This window comes from Rhincodon typus, chromosome 3, assembly GCF_021869965.1.
Source record: "Rhincodon typus isolate 14 chromosome 3, sRhiTyp1.1, whole genome shotgun sequence".
In the NCBI taxonomy this organism is placed as follows: Eukaryota; Metazoa; Chordata; class Chondrichthyes; order Orectolobiformes; family Rhincodontidae; genus Rhincodon; species Rhincodon typus.
Genome location: NC_063334.1, coordinates 80,846,694 through 80,871,214, shown reverse-complemented (window position 1 = coordinate 80,871,214; position 24,521 = coordinate 80,846,694). Strand labels below are relative to the sequence as shown.

General features: G+C 40.2%; 2 protein-coding genes across 8 annotated transcripts in view; one reads left to right on the top strand and one right to left on the bottom strand.

Annotated features, from left to right (window-relative positions):
* cast (calpastatin) overlaps positions 1-24,471 on the top strand; it is a 242,450-nt gene extending 217,979 nt beyond the window's left edge. For all 6 annotated transcript variants that reach the window (XM_048595061.1, XM_048595063.1, XM_048595062.1 and 3 more), the window contains 12 exons: positions 846-971; positions 1,591-1,647; positions 4,366-4,455; positions 6,119-6,214; positions 6,665-6,715; positions 7,635-7,760; positions 9,452-9,508; positions 12,231-12,320; positions 13,602-13,697; positions 20,930-20,992; positions 21,165-21,260; positions 23,229-24,471. In XM_048595061.1, the coding sequence (XP_048451018.1) occupies positions 846-971; positions 1,591-1,647; positions 4,366-4,455; positions 6,119-6,214; positions 6,665-6,715; positions 7,635-7,760; positions 9,452-9,508; positions 12,231-12,320; positions 13,602-13,697; positions 20,930-20,992; positions 21,165-21,260; positions 23,229-23,405 (1,125 nt within the window). In that variant the 3' untranslated portion in view covers positions 23,406-24,471. The remainder of the gene's footprint in view (positions 1-845; positions 972-1,590; positions 1,648-4,365; positions 4,456-6,118; positions 6,215-6,664; positions 6,716-7,634; positions 7,761-9,451; positions 9,509-12,230; positions 12,321-13,601; positions 13,698-20,929; positions 20,993-21,164; positions 21,261-23,228) is intronic.
* LOC109933509 (endoplasmic reticulum aminopeptidase 1) overlaps positions 1-24,521 on the bottom strand; it is a 263,565-nt gene that overhangs the window by 156,891 nt on the left and 82,153 nt on the right. The window lies entirely within an intron of this gene.

Here is a 24,521-nt window from a genome sequence, read left to right as displayed (position 1 = left end):
TCTTTCTTTGACTATCAGAATAAAGGTATTTTTAAATATTAGTGTCGTTATTGTTTTTCTTTTACAAGTGCCAGATTCCAGATCTTGTAAATTTAGTGATTAACTATAGTTTTACTTGGACAAGGTGGCATTATTTCATCTTTTACAGAGATGCTAAGGTGCTGTATTAATTTTATTATATATTTGCATGTTCTCACTGCTTCTAATTGTAATTTTCACCATCTGCAGTGAGATTTTGTAGAAACATAAGGTGCAAGCCTAAATGAATAAACATAAACAAAAGGGCAGCATGGTGGCTGAGTGGTTAGCACTGCTACCTCACAGTGCCAGGGACCTGGGTTTGATTCCACCCTCGGGCGACTGTCTGTGTGGAGTTTGCATGTTCTCCCCATGTCTGTGTGGTTTTCCTCTGGGTGCTCCAGTTTCCTCCCACAGTCCAAAGATGTGTAGGCTATGTGGATTAGTCATGCTAAATTGCCCCGTAATGTTCAGGGATTTGTAGATTAGGGGGATGGGTCTGGGTGGGATGCTCTGAGGGTCGGTGTGGACTTGTTGGGCTGAAGGGTCTGTTTCCACACTGTAGGGATTCTATGATCTATGAATCCTGCGAAAGGTCAGAAATGAGAAATTATGATGCGCACTCTCTTGTATGTTCAAATGTGGGATTGATCATGTTCACCTTGCTCTTTCCACTGGGTAACATAATATCTCAGAACCTCAAAAAACCAGAAGGAAAAATTCTGTGATTAATGGCCATCGATTAATTTGTGCTACAAGTTGAGGATTATTTGTATTTGTACACTTGATGAGCTAAATTAACTGCATTTATTACATTGCTATCACAGTGTACCTCAGAAGTTGACGCCCTGGATACTTTGTCAGCAGACTTTGGCCTTAGCTCCCAAGCTGTGATTTCAAAATGCTCAGCTGCAACCTCTCACTCGGCAGCTCCACCATTTGTGCCAAAGGAGGTACGGTAACAATCTTAGACTGTTAGAGACTGCAGCTGGAGTAGGCTGGATATTCTTAGGACCATTCCCTGTTTCTGGATTTGTATTCTGATTTGGTCATAGTTAACCACAAGACCAATCAGGGAACATAAAGGGTAGATGTTGCCTTTGTGCTGTAGAAAGTCATCAGCTCTTTATGTTTTTACAACCTATGTTTTCAAATGACTGTTGTTTTTAACTCTCTTACCGACTTATACAATTCTATCGGCTCACCTCAGCCCCATTCTCTCCTATGAGGCATTTGAGGCTAAACGTTAATAAGAAATGGCCTTATCTTCATTCATGCAAGTAGCACAGATAATTCATTGCAGAAAGTTGCACAACCAATGCACTAATAGTAACATGCTTATTTCTGTCATTTTGCTTTGCACAATCTGAGCAGTTAGGACATTATCTTGAATTTAAAAGACATCTTAAGGATTTTGCTTCTGAAATCTGATTTATTTGCTTTTGTTTATGTTTGCAATTGGTGTAATATCATGTTTGAAGTCTTTCAAAACTGGAGATTGAAATGAAATGATCAAAATCTGAATAGAAATAAGTGAAATTGAAATAACAGTTGTATTTTTGTTTTGCGCAGGTACCTCTGAAAGCTTCAACAGCTGCCTCCGTGTCTGCAAGTCAAGGTGATACTAAGGTAAATGACAGAGGAAGAAAATGGGATATGTCGAAATTTCTGTTTATGATCGAAACATGTTTGTGGGTTTCAGTCTCAATTACAGAATAAGAGTCAAAACCCTTTGGGGAGAAAAAAATAATTTTTGTAAATATAAAACACTGCAACAACTGTCAGAGTGAAAACTGGTAATTTCTATATATCCAGGATGTTCTTCTGAAACTGATGGTTTGATGCCTTAACAATACTAATCGGGCACTCCATACAAATTTTGGACTCCCGTTCCAAAGAGTGCATAAGCAGAATGCACCTCGAACAATGTAGACTCCATTGTATTTTTCCAGGTCTGAAGGGAGCCAAAATTCCTTTAAGGAACCATTGGAGATTGCCAATGGGGTGGATAACTTCAATTTAAATTTAAATGGATTAAATTTAACTTTACTGGGTGGAGTGCTCCACTTGACTACAAGAGAACTGGGATTTCTGCTGAAATGGGCTTAATTCTCTTATGGTGCCCAAACTCCTGGAGTGACTTTATGGGTTAGTTTGATGTTGAGACTGTGTAATTTTCTTGAGACCTGTGAGCTGTGTCAGGATAGCCGCCTTACATCTGCAACTAGCTACAATTCACACATATCCCAATTTCCAGCAAGTCTTTGATTTTGGAGCTCATTGCCTTCAGGATGCCTATTTTCGGGTGGTTTCTGGCATAACACAAATTCCTCTGCCTTTTTTTTGGCATGAGATCTCATCAGCTCCTTACAAACTGAAGAAATTTGAGGGTTTACTTGTTGCACATCTGTTGTGATTTTTGTGCATTCTATGCCACAGCGAACAACAGTGTGTCTTTCATGTCACTTGTAAGATATTGTTTTTCCAAAAATTATGTTTCTTCGTATTTATACTGCGCATTACCAGCAATGACTTCTCCCTCTGTTATGTGAACTACTCCAGTGTCCTCTAGATCACACCCTTTTGCTACTCTTGTTCTTGTACCACCTCTGGGAGAAATTATCCAAAAGCAATGTATTAACTCAAAGAATCTCACCAATTCACTTGGCACTGATGCGTTGATTGCTTGCATCATGACTGCTGAAATCTTGGTGAACTTTGCCCTCCTGCACTGAGTGAGCTGTGAGGAACCTGCAAGACGACACACCAGGTTTGCATGAGACAGACAGTTACTAGCATCTCTACAAGAAGGGCAGCACGGTGGCTCAGTGGTTAGCACTGCTGCCTCACAGCTTTGGGCAACTGTCTGTGTGGAGTTTGCACATTCTCCCTGTGTCTGCGTGGGTTTCCTCCAGGTGCTCTGGTTTCTTCCCACAGTCCAAAGATGTGCAGATTAGGTGGATTGGCCACGCTAAATTGCCCATAGTGTTCAGGGATGTGTAGCTTAGGTGGGTTATAGGGGAATGGATCTGGGTGGGATGCTCTGAGGGTTGGTGTGGACTTGTTGGGCCAGAGGGCCTGTTTCCACACTGTAGGGACTCTATTCTAAGACTTCATGCACCTGTTTACGGTAAGTAACTGAAATATTTGTCCCCTGGCATGCTGAAAAGATTGGGTTATCCAGCTGCATGCCTAAATCATGTCATGAGGATGGGACCCCGCAATGGAGTTTAATGAAGTACTTACATTTTTGGGCTCACCATGAATTAAATGATGATGAGTATTGGGCCTGGGATTGCAATCTAGATGTTCCTGTGCAACGAGAGACCCTTTGCAACTGCTCCACATGGCCCTTCTGCCTGTGTTTATCACAGTCAGCTCTTCCAGGATTGTAATCATTTTCCCACTTCCTCAAGGTTTCTGTTTGAGTTTCTATTTGTGACAGAAGGCTGTGTTTTACAGGAGCCATGGGATAAGACCTTGAGGGAAGAGATTGCATTTCTCTGGTTGGTGCAGGGGATAGCAAAGGAGTCCATCCATCCCCAATGCCTGACACCATTCCACCCAGAAGAGTTGCTGGGCTACCTGCTTTCAGTAGAATCCCCTACAGTGAACAAAATAATAGTGGAGGAAGGTTGAGGGAGTTAAGTAGTCTGTAAATGGTCACAAGGATAGATAGGCTATCCAATCCTTCCACTACCTCATGTAAAAGGGGAGACTGTCACAGGCAGCCAGGAAGGCAGCAAAAGACTATTTTTATGAGCTGTTCCTGCCTTCAGACACACTGTCAAGAGATTGTCCTGGCAGAAAGCCCATTGCTAAGAATGTTGCAGACCTTGGGTATTTCAGGGACAAATATGGAAGTGGACAAATTTGAAATAAAAGGATTGTTATTAGATTGTAACCTTGAGAGGTTGAGACTTTTGCACTGGCTAAATGCATTCAGTTAATCAATGATCAATTACACTCACCTTTCAGAGTGCTTCAAAATTGAAAGCATAGTCCTCCTCATAATATGGCTGGATTCCAGAACATGACCATCATTCCAATGTTCAACATTGTTAATAAAGTAAAATGTGACAAATTACAGAACAAAGAGCACCTTTTTAAAAAAGGATTTTTATTGTTGACCTGTTTAAGAACTGCTAGTTGTCCCCTGAACAATTCTGTTCATCCGGCTGGCTGTTTAAATATGAAAGCTAAAATGATCTTGTATTTGGAAATTACACATTACACGTAAGCAGCAGTTACTTGAGTTCTCTTTTCAGTAAATATTTCTCCACTGTCGGAATATGTTTCATTTGATCACTGTTAGTAAATGTATAATAGTACTTTTTGTCTTTAAAGGGTGAAGATCCATTTGACCTCTTGGCAGAAACATTGCCAACAGAAGCACCAGACAATTCTGCTCCCAGATACACTGGCCCCGAAGTGAAGGTGCACATAAATTTATCTCCTGATGTGTTTGAGCGTAAAAAGGTTTAATTTACTGCCTCATATGTTGGTTAATTTCTTGAGTCTAATATAAATTCTACACAGGCTGTTGATAACACAACGCTATCCCCAGTCTATTGCTATCACTGTGCCATGGTAAAGTTAATACTTCCTGTAACATATTAAAAGACTGCCTGTTCTCCAGAGATGCTTCTACAATTGCCCTGAATGTCTTAATATTAACTCATATTCATAAACTGACTTGAGCATATTAGAATTGTGCGAAACACTTCATACGTGTATAATGAAACAAAGACAATGGATGAGTAATTTGGGAAAGTGATCAAATCCTTGTTTGAAAAGTTGAGTTTTGGGAGGGGTTTGAAGGAGAAGGCATGGGGTGACTTTGAGGATGTCCTGTCCCAAAGTTCAGTTTGAGGTCCTTTTTGTTTTACTGGACATGGATACTAAGCTTAACCTGGTGTGAAATTGACGTTGAGAAGACATGTTTCCAATAGCAATGTAGTTGTCGAATTGAAAATATACCAGTTATTAGCATTTCATTGAATCTGCTCAAGAGTGCTGGCTGTTTTTTTTTTAAATTCATTCATGGGATGAGGGCAGCGTTTGTTGCCCATCCCTAATTGCCCAGAGGGCAGTTACAAGTCAACCACATTGCTGTGAGTCACATGTAGGCCACACCAGGTAAGGATGGTAGTTTCCTTCCCTAAAGGGCATTAATGAACCAGATGGGTTTTTCCCCCAACAAGAGAGGATGGATTCACGGTCATCATTAGTCTCTTAGTTCCAGATATTTATTGAATTCAAATTCCACCACCTGCCGTGGCGGGATTCGAACCCGGATCCCCGGACATTATCTGGGTCTCTGGATTAACAGTCTAGCGATAATACCACTAGGCTATCACCTCCCTTGGCTAAGGGTTCACTGGAGTAACGTGAGTTTTTCAGGCTTAGTGCTGCCTGTGCAAAGAAGGAGGGGGAAGTCAAGAGATAGAAGGGTTTAGATACTTAATTAAAAGAAAACTGGTAAACCTGCAGAAGTCCTACTGTAAATTCCCCAAGCTGTAAAAACAAACCAAGTGAGGTGATTTGTAGTAGCAACATTCTTTATCATAATCTTTCCAATGTTCCCAGATGGCCTCAAAAGTATATCTGTATGTAAAGTATTGTCCCCAGGGCTTTATTCCTTTCCATATGCTTACAAGACATTTTCCAATGTTCATAAATCTCTAAACCACCACCAGTGCTCTCGAACACTGACAGCATCTCTCTGAATCTTCATGACTTCAGAACTAGTTTGGAATGAGGAATGAATGTGAAAGTCAGATCAGGGACCTGACTGAAATGGGAAAGAATAAGTGTATTGTTGTGAAGCAGGACATTTAACTTTGCAGTTACATTGATTGAGTGCATGAGTGTTACCTCTGTTTAGTCAAGTGTCCATCGCATTCACCCTACAGGGCTACCTATTCTCATAATCAACAGGTATAGATCTATTTATAGTGACCTGTGTCAACTGGTATTAATGCACAAAGGAGTAAGGTTTAAGTACAATTAGCTAATTACCTATGAATTATTTTACAGAAGTACAGTGTATCGATATTGAATCATAATATTTTGTGAACTTTGTTTCTCACGTTTCCAGGAAGCAGATGTTACTAAGAAGAAGGTTGAGCGAGTGGGAGAAACTGAAGGATCTATACCCCCTGATTACAGATTTAAAGAACAACCTGATTTGAAGGTTTGTTCCAAACCAGTAATTGATCTTACAGTCGCAAGTTCAAGATATGCTTATGTCCAGAACACCTAGACATAGCTTTTACTGGTTAAATGCAAAGCTGCACTTTTGCATCTTTGAGCTTATGTAAAAAGATTCTGAAATCATAGATCACACTGAATCTGGCAGTAAAATGCCAAAAGATTAAATTACCTACTAGCTATTCTTAAACTGAAGTCAGTACACACCAGTGTCCTTCACTGTTTGATCCAGCTAGATTTTAATTAAATAATGTGATTATTTAGTTTCTGATGAAATGAAGTCTGTATTAATGTGCATACAGTACATTTCCCCTTGATTCATTTATTTTTAACATGCTAAGGCATTTTATTAAAATTGAATGTTGCTTTACCAGCAGTTTCAACTTTAAATAATTCTGTTGCTCTAAGACGAATCTGATTTTCTTTGGACCAGGACAAAGATAAAATTGCCCCTTCATCTACTGGACCAGGAACAAAACCAAAGGTAACAGAGAAGCTAAAAATCAAATTGTGTTTTTCATGAAGGAGAATTTTATTTTCTGCAGTAACATTTTTCAGGATTCTATTCCATAAATTAGGGACATTTACGATCTTATTGTATTTAAGGGAGAGGTGGGCATTTGTTTGAGGATGAACTTGACTTAACACCAGTATCAGGATTAGCAGTGATACGCCAGCTATTTCTGGAGATAGGAGGAGCCGACAGTTGTATAATCCATGTTATGGAAAATCCAAAAGTAGTGACTGTGTGAGACATCCTTCCTAATTTTTGACAGAGCAGAAACATGAGGGAATTTGGAACATAAAAACACATTAGGGTGGCACCGTGGCCTAGTGGTTAGCATTGCAGCCTCACAGTGCCAGGGACCCAGGTTCAATTCCACCCTTGGGTAATTGTCTGTGTGGACATTCTCCCTGTGTCTGCGTGGGTTTCACCTGGGTGCTCTGGTTTCCTCTTACAATCCAAAGATGTGCAGGCTCAGTGGATTGGCTGTGCTAAATTGCCCTGTAGTGTTCAGGGATGTGTAGATTAGGATGGGTCTGGGTGGGGTGCTCTGAGGGCTGGTATGGACTTGTTGGGCCAAAGGGCCTGCTCCCACACTGTAGGGATTCTATGATAAGTAGCGTCAGAAATGAAAGAAGACAATTCACGTAGTCAGCAAACCATTCCTATTATTTTTCATTACCATTCTTTTCGCTGGAAAACATGACGGTATGAGAACCTAGAAATTATGACCTTAAAAAGCCATTGCTAAGAGTGAAGTTTTTGTCAACTTGCTTATGAATTAGGAGTAGGTCACTCAGTCTTTTGTGCTTCAACAATTCGAAATGAGTCCATCGTATTTATGTTCTTGAAATGTTATTGAGATAGATAAGTACATTCATTGTATTGCTATCACCAGTCTATTTCAGAAGATGATGTCATGGAGTCACTGTCTGCAGACTTTATCCAAAGATCTCCAGCTCCAGTTTCAAAATGCTCAGCTCCAACTTCTCAATGTGCAGCTCCACCACCTTCGCTGAAGCAGGTATGGAACTTGGGAACAGGAAGAAGTCATTTAGCCTGAGTCTTCTGTCATCTAAGATAGAGTAGCTTCTATTATCGACTGTTTAAAAAAATCATGGTGGAGTAGTTTGGGGCCAGTGTTCAGGTGTGCAGTGCAACCATCTAGATAATTTCCTACACATACCAAGATAGGCCTAACACATGATGAGTTCTGTTTGAGAAAGTGGACTGCCCTGACATCTGCTTCCCTTCATTTTGCTGAGCATAAGATACTGACCAGTAAGTGGATGCTGCTGGAAAGAGTGAATTTGTCTTTAACACAAATGCAAACTATTTGAAGTCCGAAGGAGCATGAGTGCTTTTCACAGCAGTGTAGTATTCCTGAGAACCACTGCTGAATCCCAATAGACTCTGTTTTATCTCCTGCTTCCTCATGAAGGACTTGCCCAAGATATGTCGCAACCAGGCAAGAGATCCAGTATTCAGCTGTTTCAAACAACGGCGCTGAATCTGCAGCTCATCTCATTGTTGTTTGGTTCGGTCTTGGATTAATACAAAATCCACACCTTTCACAGAATCACAGAATTGTTGTGACACAGAAGGCGGCCATTTGGCCCATCATGTTTGTACCAGCTCTTCAAATGAGCAAGATTACCTGCCTTTGCGCTTGTATGTTATTTCTATCCAAATAATCATCCAATGATCTTTTGAATGCCTCCTGCACATTCCCAGGCAGTGCATTCCATTAACTAACTAACAACTTTGTGAAAAAGTTTTTTTTCTCACATCACCCTCGCTTCTTTTGCAAATCCGTGCCTTCGCATTCTTGTTCCTTTTATGACCAGGTCATGAGGAGAAGTTCTGTGGAGATCTAATCGTGACCTAATTTCTGTTCCTCATACGTTGCTTGTTGAATGTGTCCATATCTCTGTGTCTCCATGTCTTTTCTACATGACTGTGGGCTGCAGCAGGTGGCATTGTTTGGAAATTGGATTTGCTTATTCCAATTGACTAAGATAATATCAACATCTCTTCATGTTAGTTTCTTCACTGAATTAAAAGGAGTTCATTCAGTCAAAAATCCATAGCTGTCAATGCCACAGTATGCTGATATTGTGACCACAAGAACCTGACTAATTGTTGCAGCCCATAGGAACTTTTACAACTGCAAGGAATTATGAAAGGAGAAGGAACTGCAATATTGATCAAAAGACAATATTACAGTAATAGCAACAAAAGATTTTGGTAAAGCTAACTGGACTAGAAACAAAAGATTTCGGTAAAGGTAATTGGACTGGAAACGATGGAAAAGGCAGAACTAAAATAACTAAGGTCGAACTAAGGAACAGCAAAAGATACTGGATGCTGGTCGAAGTTGTTTATTGACCATTAGACAGTGATATGGTTAGAGACAGAGATCAAGTTGATGTGCAGCAAAGTGCTAGAGCCAGTCGGACCAGTTAGGTGCAGGGTTTCATGTTGGTGCCGGTAAGGAAGGGCTGAGGGTGGTGACGAGACAATTGTGTGTCAGTGGGCGACCTTAGGTTATCCTTGTCCCAAATCCTCTTTAAAACTGAGCAGGCAGAGGGCAGGAAAGCTCCCTAGGGGATTTTACTGGCTCCACTCTCCAACCTGTAAATCCAACAGCGAGAGAACTGTTTGTATGAACAAGTGAAGATGAACTAACAGTTGAAATTTCCTTTTCTTACAAAGGCACCTCTGAAAGCTTCGACAGCTGCCCCTGTTTCTGCAAGTCTGAGTGGTACTAAGGTAAATGAGAAAATAAACTATGAAACAAAGGGATTTCTATTTACAAAGGTTATGGTCTTATTTCTAGAGATTAGGTTCAAATCTAAATAGATATTGTTTCAGTAAAAGGACATATTGTTCTTTGGAACCAGATGCTGATAGGCCACATGTAAAAAATACACAGTTTTAGGGTCTTGCTTTTCATTTACCTTCCGTCATTGTCTGCCATGTTTAATGTCTCAAATTGTCCCACTGTGATTTGGAGTATTCCTATAACAGTGGTCTACTCTTTTGAATAAGAATACAATGTGATAATTTCCTCATCAGAGGTAGTATAATGAATCTCAGCAAACAATAGCCCTGGTATTAACTGGGAAGTGGCGTGTCTATTGGGTACACAGAGGTCCTGCTGAGTGTAACAACAGAACCACATTGTAATTTTGTTTGACCCTTTCCCACCCAGCAGTTGACTAAATAAACAGGCTGCTGTGTTGCTGAGCAGATAAAATACTGGCAGAAGCCATTCCCAGCAGCTCTAGAGATCCAGTCAGGCTGCTGGCCAGGACTCAGGAAATGGGATGCGGGGGCACTGCATGTAGTGATCATACATATAAGCATATCAGTTATAAGCTGGAGTATGCTACTTGGATCAAAAACAACGTTGCTGGAAAAGCTCAGCAGATCTGGCAGCATCTGTGAAGGAAAAAACAGAGTCACCCTTGGGTCACCAGACCCAAAACGTTAACTCTATTTTTTCCTTCGTAGGTGCTGCCAGACCTGCCGAGCTTTTCCGGCAACTTTGTTTTTGTTCCTGATTTACAGCATCCGCAGTTCTTTTGGTTTTTATATGCTATTTGGATCCTTGGGCCTGCTCTGAATTTCAATAAGATCATGGGTGATTTGTTTGTGTTCTGAATTCCACTTTCCTGTCTACTCCTGATAAACTTTGATTCTATTGTCTAACGAAAATCCATCCACCTCTGCCTTTAAATTATTCGATGACTCCGCCCCTAACACCTTCTGAGTCAGAGTCCCAAAGTCACACGTCCATCTGAGAGAAAGAAAATTCACCTCCTCTCAGTCCTAAAAGCACAGCCCCTAATTTTTAAATAGTGCCTCTTAATCTGGACTCACTTGTTAGAGAATGCTGTGGATGTGCCGGTGTTGGACTAGGGTGGGCAAAGTCAAAAATCATACGTCACCAGGATATAGTCCACCTTAGTCCAACACTGGCACCTCCACATCACGGCTACCATCAACACTGCAAGCGCAAAGTGGAGACGATCTCCAATAAGATCGCACATATCGACACAGACATCAAGTTTCTGCAGAAATGCAAGAAAGCAGAGAAGATCCCAAAAGGACTATGGATCATGAGCCCACTCAAGTCAATGATTCTTTGATCTCACTGCTTATAAACTATGTCCGTGTGCTCTCTGACACTGCTCCTGACGAAGGAGTAGCGCTCCAAAAGCTTGTGATTTCAAATAAACTCTTTGGACTATAACCTGGTGTCGTGTGATTTTTGACTTATAAGAGAAAGCATCCTTCTCATGTGTGCCCCCACCCCTATCAACACTGTTTAGGATCTTGTACTCTTCCATCAAGTCACCCTTTACACTCCTAAACTCCAGTGAAAACAATTCCAGTCTGTCCAATCTTTCCTCATAAGACAATACTAGGTTCATTCTAAGCATCAATTCAGGAAACTTTTTCTGAACTACCTCTGATGCATTTATGTCCTTCTTTAAGTAAAGAGACCAAACCTATACATGATCCTAGATATGGTCTGACTGATATAATGTGAAGCATAACAATCTTACTGGATTTGTCAATACCTCAGAATTAATTTTCATTTAAGCAAAGCCTTTGTATTCTTCTTGTCAAAGTGAACAACTCACATTTTCCCACATTGTACATCATCTGTCATGTTTCAGCAGATTAGCTGTGGGCTGCAGATCAGGGCTTTTGGAGATTGTATTGGTGATCATGTCCAGGGTAAAGAGAGAGATCATGTTTGGAAGAGGGTTATTGTTTTCTCTGAGGGAGCAGCACCCCTGATCCTCTTAGTCCACTAGTGATGTAAAAAGCTGTCACCTTCTGGGGCCAGCCATTTTGCTGCTGGCTTTCCCAAGAAACTTAACTGACAGCTATTAAAATAAAGTTCACTTAAGGCTCCAACATCAGGAGAGCCCTGATTTAAGTACAGCAGTGAACTGTTTTACCTCTTCAAGGTGGGTTGTGCGCTAACCATTGTGATAAGGCTGTTGACAGCCATGTACATGTCAGGTTAGAATTTTTAAGCATTTATTTATCCTGCACACTCCATTTGTATTCCTCACCATCACCAGCTATGATTAACTCCACCTTCAACCATCATGTGTTGATGTTGAGGCCTTTACAGTGGAACTCATTTAGTCAGTATATTACCAGTTAGGATATCTCCTCCTGTACCCCTCAGTTTGTTGATACAGTACCAACCTGCTCTTCATCTACATATCACTTCTTAGTGACGTTATTCTTGAGAACCGTGATTTCAACTGTCACTGCAATAGCATAGAGGAAGGGGATGAAGTTGTTCGGCTAGCACTGATCTTGCTGAACCTGACATCGATATAAGGAGGCTGCTTCATTTGTTTGCAGGCAGACTCAAACCTACAGTAACTTACTTCGCTGCTGTCAGAATATCTTTCAGGTGAGATTCAGCTGAAATTTAAAAAAAAATGTTTATTTATCTTTAAAGGGTGAAGATCCAGTTGGATTGCTTGCTGCAACACTTCCATCTGAAGCACCAGACAATTCAGGTCCCAAGTACAGTGGCCCTGCTGTGAAGGTGTGTATTTAATTTCTTTCCTGAGGTTTTCAGATGCAATAAAATAATTGGGGACAGTATCAAAGCAGGAGCTAGTGGGGCTGGTGATGGAAGCTGATTCAAATAATTGCTTATTGGAGTGCAGTGAGTGAGTAAGCATTGTCTAGAGAGGGAATTCCAGAGGTTTTTTTTTAAGTCTTTAATGAGATGACACTGGCATTTGTTGCCCATTCCTAATTGTGCCTAAGCTGAGCAATTTTTACAGCCAGTTCACGGGGCAGTGAATTAGTATTTTGTTGATACCAGTTGACACCGACTGCTATGAAATAGGGTTTTACCTTGAGATTGGGTCTTGAGCTCAAGAAAGTCAATGAGACTCGGAAGTGCTGTGGGTCTTGGAGATACATCTAGGCCAGACTACATATGATGGATGCATTCCCTTCATTCACATCAGTGAATCAGTTGGGTTTTAACAGCAATCATTTTCATGATCGTTACCAAAACTACCTTTAAAATCATCAGTTGAATTCACCAGCTTTGGTAGTAGGATTTGAACCCATGTCCCCAGAGAATTAGCTTTACCTCTGGATTACTAGCAATTACATTATCATTACCGGTCTAGGGGTAGGGACACTACCATGGTGACACAAGAAGCCTCCTCATTAGCTCCCCTGAAAAAGATTACTGAAAGCGCAACCACTGATGATAGGAGGACATGGAGGGAATAAGAAAGATTACACCATAGATAATAGTGAAACCACACCAGTGGTAGTTCCACTGAGCTCAATATTGGGTAAAATACATTGGAGGAGGAGGATTCTCAACCATGGCAAAAGCTGCAAAGAGTTCAAGGAAGGATAATAAACAATAACAACCACAGAGTGTGTCATTTTGTCTTTGGGTAAACTTCATTTGATAAAACAGCAGAAGGAGAACCAGATCTCACATTCATAAATGGAGTTGAGCAAAACTGACCACCAGTTTTGGGAATTCACAACATGGTCAAGGGCAGTTACAGATGTTAAATATGGGGCAGAAATTTAACCACCAAGTCTCATTGACTTGCTTGAGCTCCTCACATCACAATCTCAAGGTAAAACTCTATTCATAGCAGTCAGTGTCAACTGATATCAATGATATTAGATCCACAGTAGCTTTACAGCAAAGTCAAATAATTACCAAAATCCTGACTTTGTTCAGGCGGTTTTACCTAAAATTTCCTTTACGCATTTTGTTTTTGGATTTGACACCTCAATATTTTTGAGTTTTGATTGTTTTCAAAAATATATTTCATATCTTCAGGAAACTGATCATTCCAAGAAGAAGCCTGAGCTTGTTGGAGAGACTGAAGAATCTATCCCCCCTGACTACAGATTTACAGAACAACCTGATCCTAAGGTTCGAACCAACGACTAAGCCAATTGTTTCAATATGTTTACTGCTTTCAAAATATTTTGATATGTATAAGATCATACAATATAGATAGAGGGGTAAGCTATATGGTCCCTTAAATATGTTCCACCATTTATTAGAACATAAACAGAAGCAGCAGTAGGCCAATTGACCCCTCAAGTTGCCCTGCCTTTCAACAAGATCATGGCTGATCTGCACAAGACCTTAACTCCCCAATATTTCAAAAGTCTATCCAGCTCCTCTTTAAATATTTTCAGTGATCTAGTCTCCACAACTCTCTGGGGTGGAGAATTCCCGACATTCACTAACCCCTGGGAGAAGAAATTCCTTTGCATGTCAGTTTTAAATGAGCATCCCCTTATTCTGTAACTATGTCCCCTAGTTCGAAAACCCACACTAGTGGAAACATCTCAACATCTACCCTATCAAACCCCTTCAGAAGCTTGCATGTTTCAAAAAAAAACCCTTTTAAACTCAAATGAATAAACTAACCTGTTTAGTCATTCAAATTAAGTCAACCTCTTCATCCCAGGAATCAGCCCAGTGTGTCTCTTTAGAACAGCTTCCAATGCCAGCATATTATTTTTTAAAGGGTGCCGTGACAAACACATGAATAGGATTGGAATAGAGGGATACGGTCCCTGGAGGGGTAGGGGGTTTTAGTTGTGGTGGGCAGCATATCGGTGCAGGCTTGGTGCTGAAGGGCCTGTTCCTGTGCTATAATTTTCTTTGTTCTTTTGTTCTAAAACTGTACACAGTGCTGCAGGTTTGGCCTCAACAAAATTCTGTACAGTTGTAACAAGATTTCCATGTTTTTAATCTCCAACCCTCTACCAGTAAAGAGCAAAATTCCACTTAACTTCTTAATTACTTGCTGTACCTGCATATAAACGTTTTATGTTTCATGCACAAGAACATCCAGATCCTGCTATGCTGAATTTGTTTGTGTAAAGCTTTCCTAAATGTCCTGCTATTTCTTCCTTAATAATGAGCTCTTGTATTTTCCTAATGAGAGATGTTAGACTAACTGGCCTATTCTTGCTTTATGTCTCCTCCCTTTTTGAACAGGGACATTACATTAACAGTTTTCCAATCTACTTGAACCTTTCAGAAATCCAGTGAATTCTGGAATAATTCAACTACTGCCCCAGAATTTCTCTGGCCACTTCCTTTAAAACCTGGGATGCAGGCCAGCAAGTCCCAATGACTTGTCTGCCTTTAGCCCCATTAGTTTGTTAAATACTTTGTCTCTCTTGAAAGAGACTGCTATAAGATCTTTCCTCCCATTAGCATCGTGCTTATCTGTTATCATTGAGATGTTATTGTGTCCTCGACCATGACAACCACTGTAAAATATTTTAAAATTTCCTTGCTCCCTGTTATTAATTTTCCAGTTGCACCCACAATGGATCTCACACTCACTTCAGCTTCTCTCTCTTTTTAGACACCTATCAAAGCCCTTACTGTTTGTTCCTATATTTCTTGCCAATTTATTTTCATAATGAATTTTCTCCCTCTTTTTGTTAACTTTTTAGTCAGCTGTTTCCAAAAAAAAGCCTCCCAATCCTCCAGATTACAGTTAGTTTTTGGCACTTTGTGTGCCTTAGCATTTGGTTGGATGATCTCCCTGGCAGCATTTGTTAACCATGCATACTTCATCCTTCTTTTTGACTGGAATAAAGTTTTGCTGAATACTATGAAATATCTGCTTCAATGTCTCTGACTGCTCATCCACTGATCTTCCCGCTAGTCTATTTTCTCAGCCGGGTTTAGACAAATCTACCTTTGTAATGACAAATCTTTAAGTAAGTTGAAGGCATTGGTTTGGACCTAAGTTGCTCTCCCTGAAATTGAATTTGAAATTCTATCATGTTGTGGTTTCTATCCCCTAGAGCATCCTTATCTGAGATTTCTTATTAATACCATCTCATTACCCATTATTGAATCTAAAATAACCTGTTCTCAGGGAGGTTCCGCAATGTACTGCTCTAAGAAATAATCCCTGATGCATTCTCGAAATTTGTCTTCCATTTGACCCTTGCCCATCTGATTTGTCCAGTCAATATGTAGATTATAGTCACCGATGACAATTATAGTGCCCTTCTTATAAACCTCTATTATTTTCTGATTTATACTTTGTCCTACAGTGAGGCAACTCATAGTTGACTCCTATTCGTGACTTCTTTTCCTTACTGTTCCATAATTCTACCTGATATTATAAGATCATCATTTATTGTCAACCTCAAATCCACTTTGCCATCCTATCTCCATACCCTTTGATTCCCTAAGAGTCCAAAATCTCTCAGTTTCTGCCTTCAATATACCTACAGATTATGTATCCACCAGCTCTGACAATAGAAAATTAAAATGTTTGCAATCTTCTGAATGAAGACATTACATCTTGTCTGTTCCATTATCTTGCGTTTCTGGCCCCCAGTTAGCCTCATTGCATCTACCCTGAGAAACCTTTCTAAATCTAATGTATTTCAGTAAGATCACCTCTCATTCTGCTACACTCCAGAAAGTAAGAGGCCATTCTGTTCAATTTCTTCGCACAGGACGACATTTGAAGGAATGAATCTAGTATATGTTTATTGCACCCTCTAAGGCAAGTGTATCCTGCCTTGTTGCAGAGATGAAAACTGTACACAACACACCAGGGATAAAATTATTCATACCCCCAAAACTGCCAGCCTACCCACCATCTGTAAATAAATAAGTAAGGGATGTTTAAGCTTGTTAAAACCTCAATGATCTGAATATTGCCTTGTAATACAATGTGGACAGGCAGTTGCCTATTTCTTTTTCAAATAAATGGTTTTAAAATATTAGGAAAGGTGCTGTTTTTGAAGGGTGCCCTTTGTGCATTGTAGACTTGCCCTCCCAGAGATAGGACTGACCCCTTCTTTCCTTTATGCTGCACCATAAATCCACCGTCCCCACTCCCCTAATCCACTACACTAAGATGCCCAAGCTTCCTTGTCCAGTACCACCCATTTACTTCACTCCAGGGACTGATTGATATCTTCATCCTGGGTCTGCTTGTTCCAGCAGAATCCACTACCAAGCCTTGGCACTGCCATGACTACAACAGTTGGCAACTCCGAAGGATGAGACTTCCTCCTTGTGAGGGGTGCATTTTCAGTCTGCCCTTATTATTGGTGGCTGTGGCATAATTTTGCAATAGTTTTGCAATAAAGGCCAACTTGTAATTTGCATTTCTAATTTTTTGCTATTTCTGCATATTAATTTTCTGTGCTTGCCATACAAGGGCAACCATTCCCCCACTGAGGACTAGCATTTAATAGTCCCTTATCAATATTCTGTTTGTTTCCATTCTTACTGGAAAAGTAAATAACATAACTCTTTCCTTCATTATTTTCCATCTACCACCCTCTTGCCCACTCACTTAATCTGGAGATCTCTTTGCAGACTTTTGAAAGGAAGATTCTTCCAGCAGGGTTATGCAGACTGCATAGATTCCCCAGGGAATGACAGGGTCATAGGTCACTAACGCATAGTCCATGTTGTGTTATTGAGTTACACTGATGTGGGAATCTGCTAGTGGTGCATGATGCTGCCTGCCACTGAGAAATCAATGTCAGTTTCAGGTCGCACTGTGAGCAAATTTCCCTATCCTGATGTCCTCATCACAATTTGCCATCCCATCTAGCCTTGCATACATTACATTTGGTCTCCTCATCTGAAATAATTCAACACCTTGTGAATAGCTGAGACCCTAGCACTGATCCTTGCAGCATTCCACTGTTAAGTTTGTCGACCCAAAAATGACCCATTTATTGCTGCTCTTCTTTTCTCTCTCCGTTAGCCAATCCTATATTCATGCTAATATTTTAGCCCGAAGTACATGAACCCTTGTATTTCTCAACAACTCTTTGTGTGTACACTTTTATTCCCCTTTCTACCCTGCTAGTTGCAAGATGGTTAGAAAAAAATGTTGAAATGAATACTTTCATAATAATGGTAAAACAGCAGAAATGATTCTGAAATCACAGTACTTCCAAAATTGTAAATACTGAATAACTACTTTAAAATTAAAGTCAGTGCAAACCAATACTGCCTATATTTAATCAGCGATATAGTAATTAAATGATGTGGCTGTTCAGTTTATTGATCAAATGAATTCCATTAGCAGTAACAGAACACTTCCAAAAATCATAATAGGATTGTTTAGTGGCAACATGTTTATGAAAGGGAAATCTTGCTTGACCAATCTATTAGAGAAATTATGGATGTAACTAATACGGTGCATAAGGGAACCATTGGATGCAATGTATTTGGATATTCGTAAAAAAACATTCAATTAGGTACCACAAAGAGCTCGTTATACAAAATGGGATTGAAAAGAGTATTTGAGCGTGGATTGAAGATTGGTTAATGGACAGAAACAGAAAGAAGGAAGAAACATGTAAATTTTGTGTTAGTAGTCTACAGTTAATGGACTACCATAAGTAGGCCAGTTGGACCTTGGAGCCTGCTTTGCCACTCATTATGATTATGGCTGATCATTCTGCTCAATATCCTATTCCGCTTTCTCCGCATAACCTTTGATCTGTTTAGCCCTAAAAACTATAACTAATTCCTTCTTGAAAACATTCAATGTTTTGGGCTCAACCACTTGCTGTGGCAGTGAATTCCACGAGTTCACCACTCTCTGACTTCATGAAGGGATTGAAAGCAAATGTATACACATTTGCCGATGATACAAAGCTAGGTTATATGATTTGTGAGGAGGCTGCAGAGGCTGGGAAAGAATTTGGACAGGTCAAGTGTGTGGAAGAGAATATGGCATGTGGAATATAATATGGAAGTTGTAAAGTTATCAACTTAGGCAGTAAACATAGAAAAACAGAATATTATGTAAACAGCGGCAGGTAGTGTTGAGCGATCTGGGCATTCTTTTGCAGCAACCATAAAAATTTAACGTGAGCAACAAGCAGTCGGGAAAGAAAGTTGCACGTTTGTCTGTATCAAAAAAAGTTTGGACTATCAGCGTAAATATGTCTTAAAGCAATGGAGAGAGAGAGAGAGAGTTTTGAGACTATACCCAGAGTATTGAATATTGTTTTTGTCTTTTAACCTAAGAAATGATAAAGTTGCCCTAAACAGAGTGCAACACTAGACTGATACACACACTTGCTCGCTCACTCACAGTCTCTCCCTAGATGCAGAAAATGTGTCCACACCTCTCTGACAGTAAAACATTTGTGATGATAATATGGTGGGTCTGGCATTCATGATTTCGCAGTGGGACCTCTGTCTGTCAGGGCTAGGGGTTCCCACCACTGACCAGTAACTGAGCCTGATTTACCAGTAACATCAAAAGCAAATAGTTGCCACTGCTGGGTACCAGAGGTAGTCTCCACAATGAAAAACTTTGATACTGGACTTGAAAGAAAGTTTAAGTATTTTGGTCAGTGAGGATTCAGTAGTTCAGTGAGAGGGGCTGAGGGGTAAGCTTTTAGAGTTTGGCTAGGGCGTAGGTGGGGGCTACCATTATGAGGGTGAGGTTCTGCATAGCTACAAAGAAGGTATCCCTCTTCCTTCCCACCTTTGTCCTGTCCAGTGATACCTGCCAGGCTGACCTCCTTCCTTGCACCGTCCCTAGCCATATACATTTTAGAGGCAGAGGTAGACTGAGATCTTTACATGATAGTTCATTGGTGACTTCAGGGCCTCAGGGAGGACACTGTAAAATAGTGGGCATGTCAGGGTGAGCTTGTCACCCAGTTTGTTTTCCATGCCAAAAACAGTGGCAGAAACTGTGAAAATAACTCCCTAAAATTCTTAGTGGGCTTGGAGGGGTGCATAGTGGGAGGATGTTTCCCCATGAATAGGTAATCTGGAACTAGTCTTAACAGTCTCAGAAGAGGATCAACCATTTATGACTGGAGTGAGCGGAAGTTTCTGCACTTGAAAAATTGCATTAGCATTTGATATTCTGTTGGGTGTAGAGAATATAGGCATTGCTAAAAAGGTGTATGAAACTGAAGCTGTTCATCTTGTAATCATCAGGACTGATGAATAGGAGACCAAATTTAGAAAGCGCACAGCAGTTCATAACAGCAAGAGAAGAGGGTGATTATTTGGACTATGGTGTGCATGGGGAACTGTTGATTGTTAATCTTTGGTGATTAAACTGTGACCAGATTCTTACTAATGAAGGGTGTTAGTCCAGCAGGTATTGGCAGTCTCCATGCCCCTTTTGTTCACGAGAAAGGTGCAGTGTATGGAAAAATGTCTTTGTCTATAAAGAACAGGATCCTGGCTATTAATATATATGTAGCTTTCAGCATACATAAATAAATGTCATAGCAAACCAGTCTGATCATCTTACATTGGTTTCTGGTGCAATGCTTAGCACAGTCGGGACTATTTAGTGCATGTTATCCGATGGGAGAATCACATCTAATGTTGGACAGGGTGTTCTGAGATTTGCAAGCATGAGCTGGTTGAACATGTTGGTATGTGGTTGCTGTGGACAGCCAAACAGATGTGTTGTTCGATATAGTACACCAGTAGTTTTGATGTATGGCCTACATAACTAGAGTCACTCAGACACTAATGCATTATTAATTGCATTGTTTGTCTTTTTGGCCTGTTGGCAGTATTGTATGAGTGGAAAATACAACTCGTGTACTCTGAAGTAGCAGCATGAAATGGCTAGCTTTACCTGTATTTCAAATACTTTTCCTTCAGGGTAATCTGAGGTCAACTGAGCACCTTTCAGGACCAAATGTTTTTGCCATAGTCCTCTCACGAGTTTGGGTGCTTTACAGTGAATGATGATTTGATCAGGGAAGCCATTATCTCACAGGATAGGTTTTGATTTGAATTGGCTGCCACGGTCATTCTTAGTCAATTGAGTGGATTCAAATCCGAGATCAGCAGATTTTTGGAAGGGAATCAAGGATATAGGGATCGTTTGGGAAAATATATTAAGGTAGAACACCAACCTTGATTTTATTGAATAACACAGCAGACTCGAGGGACCATGTAGCCAACTCTAGATCCTGTTTGTTTTATTCTTGAAAGGTATATATTGATTTGTGTACACCATATTTACATTGCAATGAGTTATTTCTGAGATGCTGAAAGATTTAATGGTGTCTGTGTTGTTGTATTTCCTGCCTTCTAAATTTTAAATAATTCTGATGTTCCTAAGAACAATCTGATGAATTTATTTCTTGAAACAGGATAAAGGCAAACAGGCCTCTTCCTCCTCTGGTCCAGGAGCAAAACCAAAGGCCACAGAGAAGGTAAATCTCAACTGATTTTCTTACAGAAGGACAGTTTAGTTCCCTCTTGTACATTTAACAAAAAATGTCATAGCATTGTGGAATTGTAGTATCTTTATGATCAAATTGGTTTGATTTTACTCAGTGAATTTCAGTTCTTATGTTTGAGACTGATTGTCATGTTTTCTGACAGTTACCGTCAGAGGCTGAGCTAATAGAAAGTATGGCATCAGAGTTTGACTCTTCTTCAGCTTCACATTCTGGGACACAGATCTCCAAGCAGAAGGAGGTATGATAGAATTGGGCTAATGTGTATATGTATTCCATATTCTGAACTGAAAAATGCTTTTTCCTCAGAAATATTTTTAAATCACTGCTTGTTTTCATAGTTGTCAAAAGCAGGGCTGGTTTTCTGAGCCCCCAAAATTTATTAGGACTACAATTAGGTGCTCCTAATTTACTTTAATTTCTTTCATGTGGCTGTGTATAGCAATTCTCATTCTAAGCAATTGAATATATTTTCATCATTAACTCCATTTACCTTGTCCCAGTAGCTCTCTAGTCCAGAATCAGTTGGTGGATAGTCTTGCAGTGCACTTTCCAGTAACTACTCTCTCAGTGCTGATGCCCACTCTGGCATTGCATTGTAAAATCACCGTCCGATATCTAGCAAATTTCCTGTTTCATTTTCTCACCTATAACAATTCAAATTATTGAACCAGCTACACCATTGATTGAATCGTGGCTGATCTGTATGTTAAGCTCATTTACCTGGGGAGTTAATAGCAATATTCATAGATTTGATGACGTTGAGACTGGATCAGTGCACTCTTTTAAAATACCCTTTTTCCTTTGTTCCCACCTTATTTTTAATGTTTGGCATTCTCTGCACGCAAACTCATGTGAATATATGTACTGATGTTCTAATACATTGCTTTCGCTTGAGCTTTCAGTATGGGAATACTTCTGCATTCAAATAGTGTTCTCTCACTCAAAGCAGAAATAGGAGAACCGTGAAATTAAGAATTGTGCAAAATTTACAGAACAGGAGGAGGCCATTCAGTCCATTATGTCTGTGCAACTACTGGAACTGTTTCCCTCTTCTCATATTAGGTGTCAAAGAACTCGAGCTTGCAATCAATAGAGGAACATCGAATGGAGAGAATCATATACTTGTAACAAAGCATTCCCCATTTTTCACTTAGATGAATAAGTGGACAGATGATCAGACAGGTCCCTTTTACGGGTGTGTGATTCACCTTGCCCAGTTTGCCTTTATTCATGTGCACGGTTGATCCCTTAGGCAACTATGTTCCTGTTATTTACATATCAGCTTAATCTCAGGAAGGGAAATACAGGGTCTGAATTCCAGTCTCATAAATATTTTACCATAAATGTGAATCAATCCATCCTAATAATTGATTCCCTGGTTCACATGTTCTAAGCATGGTTTACAAGCTGATCTGAAGTTGCCAATCCACCTTATTTTAAAGGGAACAAATCATATCTACTTTCCTCCTTGCTAGGCTACTCCACTGAAATCACCGATTCAGTGCTGTCTGTGTAAGCAATTAAATTAGCATTATGTTTAGTGATTTTCTTTATAGAATGAGTATGTTCGATGTACTCCTCTAGGATTCCATTATTTTTTAATATTTGTAATATCTTACAACCCTTTAAAGGAACAGTAGCCTAAATTTTCTGAATTCATGTTAAAGTTTAAATGAGTATTCTTAAAATCTGATTGTATTATTTATCTTAGTAAAAGAATAAAGATCTTCAAAACATATTGCCATATTTAAATATTATAGTAATATCCATATTAAACACACAGAATCCCTACAGGGTGGACGCAGGCCATTTGGCCCATCGAGTCCATACCAACCCTCTGAAGAGCATCCCACCCAGACCTACCCCATTCCTGTAACCCTGCATTTCCCACGACAAATCCACACTGCTTGCACATCCCTGAGTGCTCTAGGCAATTTAGCATGGCCAATCGCCTAATCTGTACATCTTTGGACTGTGGGAGGAAACCCATTCAGACACGGGGGAAAAAATTGCAAGCTCCACACAGACAGCCGCCCAAGGGTGGAATCAAACCCGGTCCCTGGCACTGTAAGGGAGCAGTGCTAAGCACTATACCACCATTCTGCCCATGCATGCTATGGAACAGATTGCTCATCCAAACTGAGTGAATGATGGATTTAAAGATGCAGTTTTATATCTCTAATAATGTACAAATATATTCTCGCAGGCGGGCCATAATACTGCAAGTGTTAGCAAGACGAGTTCAGCACCCAAAATCAGTGACGTAGGACCAAAATCGCCAAAGGTACAGACAGTGTTGGAGCGCGACGATCACCAGCTATGGTTATTGGTTTGTACAGCGAGAAGAGTCAATTCTCTCGTAGCCCACAAGTCATTTTATTAATATCATTAGATGATACACATGTAGCTTATACATTTCTTAGCATAAGCCAAAAGCTAAACATCTATTTGCATACCAGCTAGGGTCCTCTGACACACCCCGAGTAGTCCCAGAATATAAAAGCTAATACTTGGGCAGGATTGCTGCTGATGCTGATTGAGGACTGATGCTGGCCAGGTGTTCCGTTTCCACCACCCCCTCTCCCCCCGCCTCCCCAACCGATGTTATCACCACGTTCTTGATGTAGGGTTCCGTTCTGCAAAGGTTAGTCTCTGGAGTTTTCATGTCCAAGAGTTATCTTATTCATTTCCCTTATCTCTTTCAAACTATACTGTCTCTTCCCCCTTCGGCTCAAACCCATTCACTTATCGCATGCCTTTTCCTTATTAGCCCTGGCCCAGGGACTTAGGTAGCTTTACTTCATTACTCCTCGTCCAAATAAGGCTTTGGCATTACCTCATTTTCCTTACTTCTTGCAGAACTTAGGTAGTTCAAACTGGTTTCAGTCAGCTCAACCAGCATCTAGATTCAGGTCATTTCTAGTTCACGAGTCGCTTCTTCCTGTGTGTCAGCAACTTTGCATTCAGTATCTCCTGGTAATGTAGCAGCAACTTTTACTTCTCTTTCTGCAGCCCCTGGCTAACAACAGTATGAGCAGAAATAAGCAGAGAATGTTGAAGAAACTTAGCAGGTCTGGTAGCATCTGTGAAGAGAGAAACAGAATTAACATTTTAAACACAGTATGACTCTTCTTCAGAACCAATTCAGAACAGCATTGTGTTTGTTTTGAATTTTCAGCATTGCAGTATTTTGCTGGTATGTGAGTAGGAATACTTCGATGTGAAATCTAAAACCATGCTTAACTTAGTACCTGAAGTTATCACTTGATGAAAGAGGGTCTTGTAACAGTGAATCAGTTATATTGAAGAATTACATATTAAATATCCAGAAACACAAGCTTTTGGACCCATCATTGGAAAGTTTATGCATGCCAACAAAATAGAATGTACCTATTCCGGAGTTTGCTGAATGACTGGTCTGTATTAAGAGACAACAAGGTGCAGGGCTGGATGAACACAGCAGGCCAAGCAGCATCATAGGAGCAGAGAGGCTGACGTT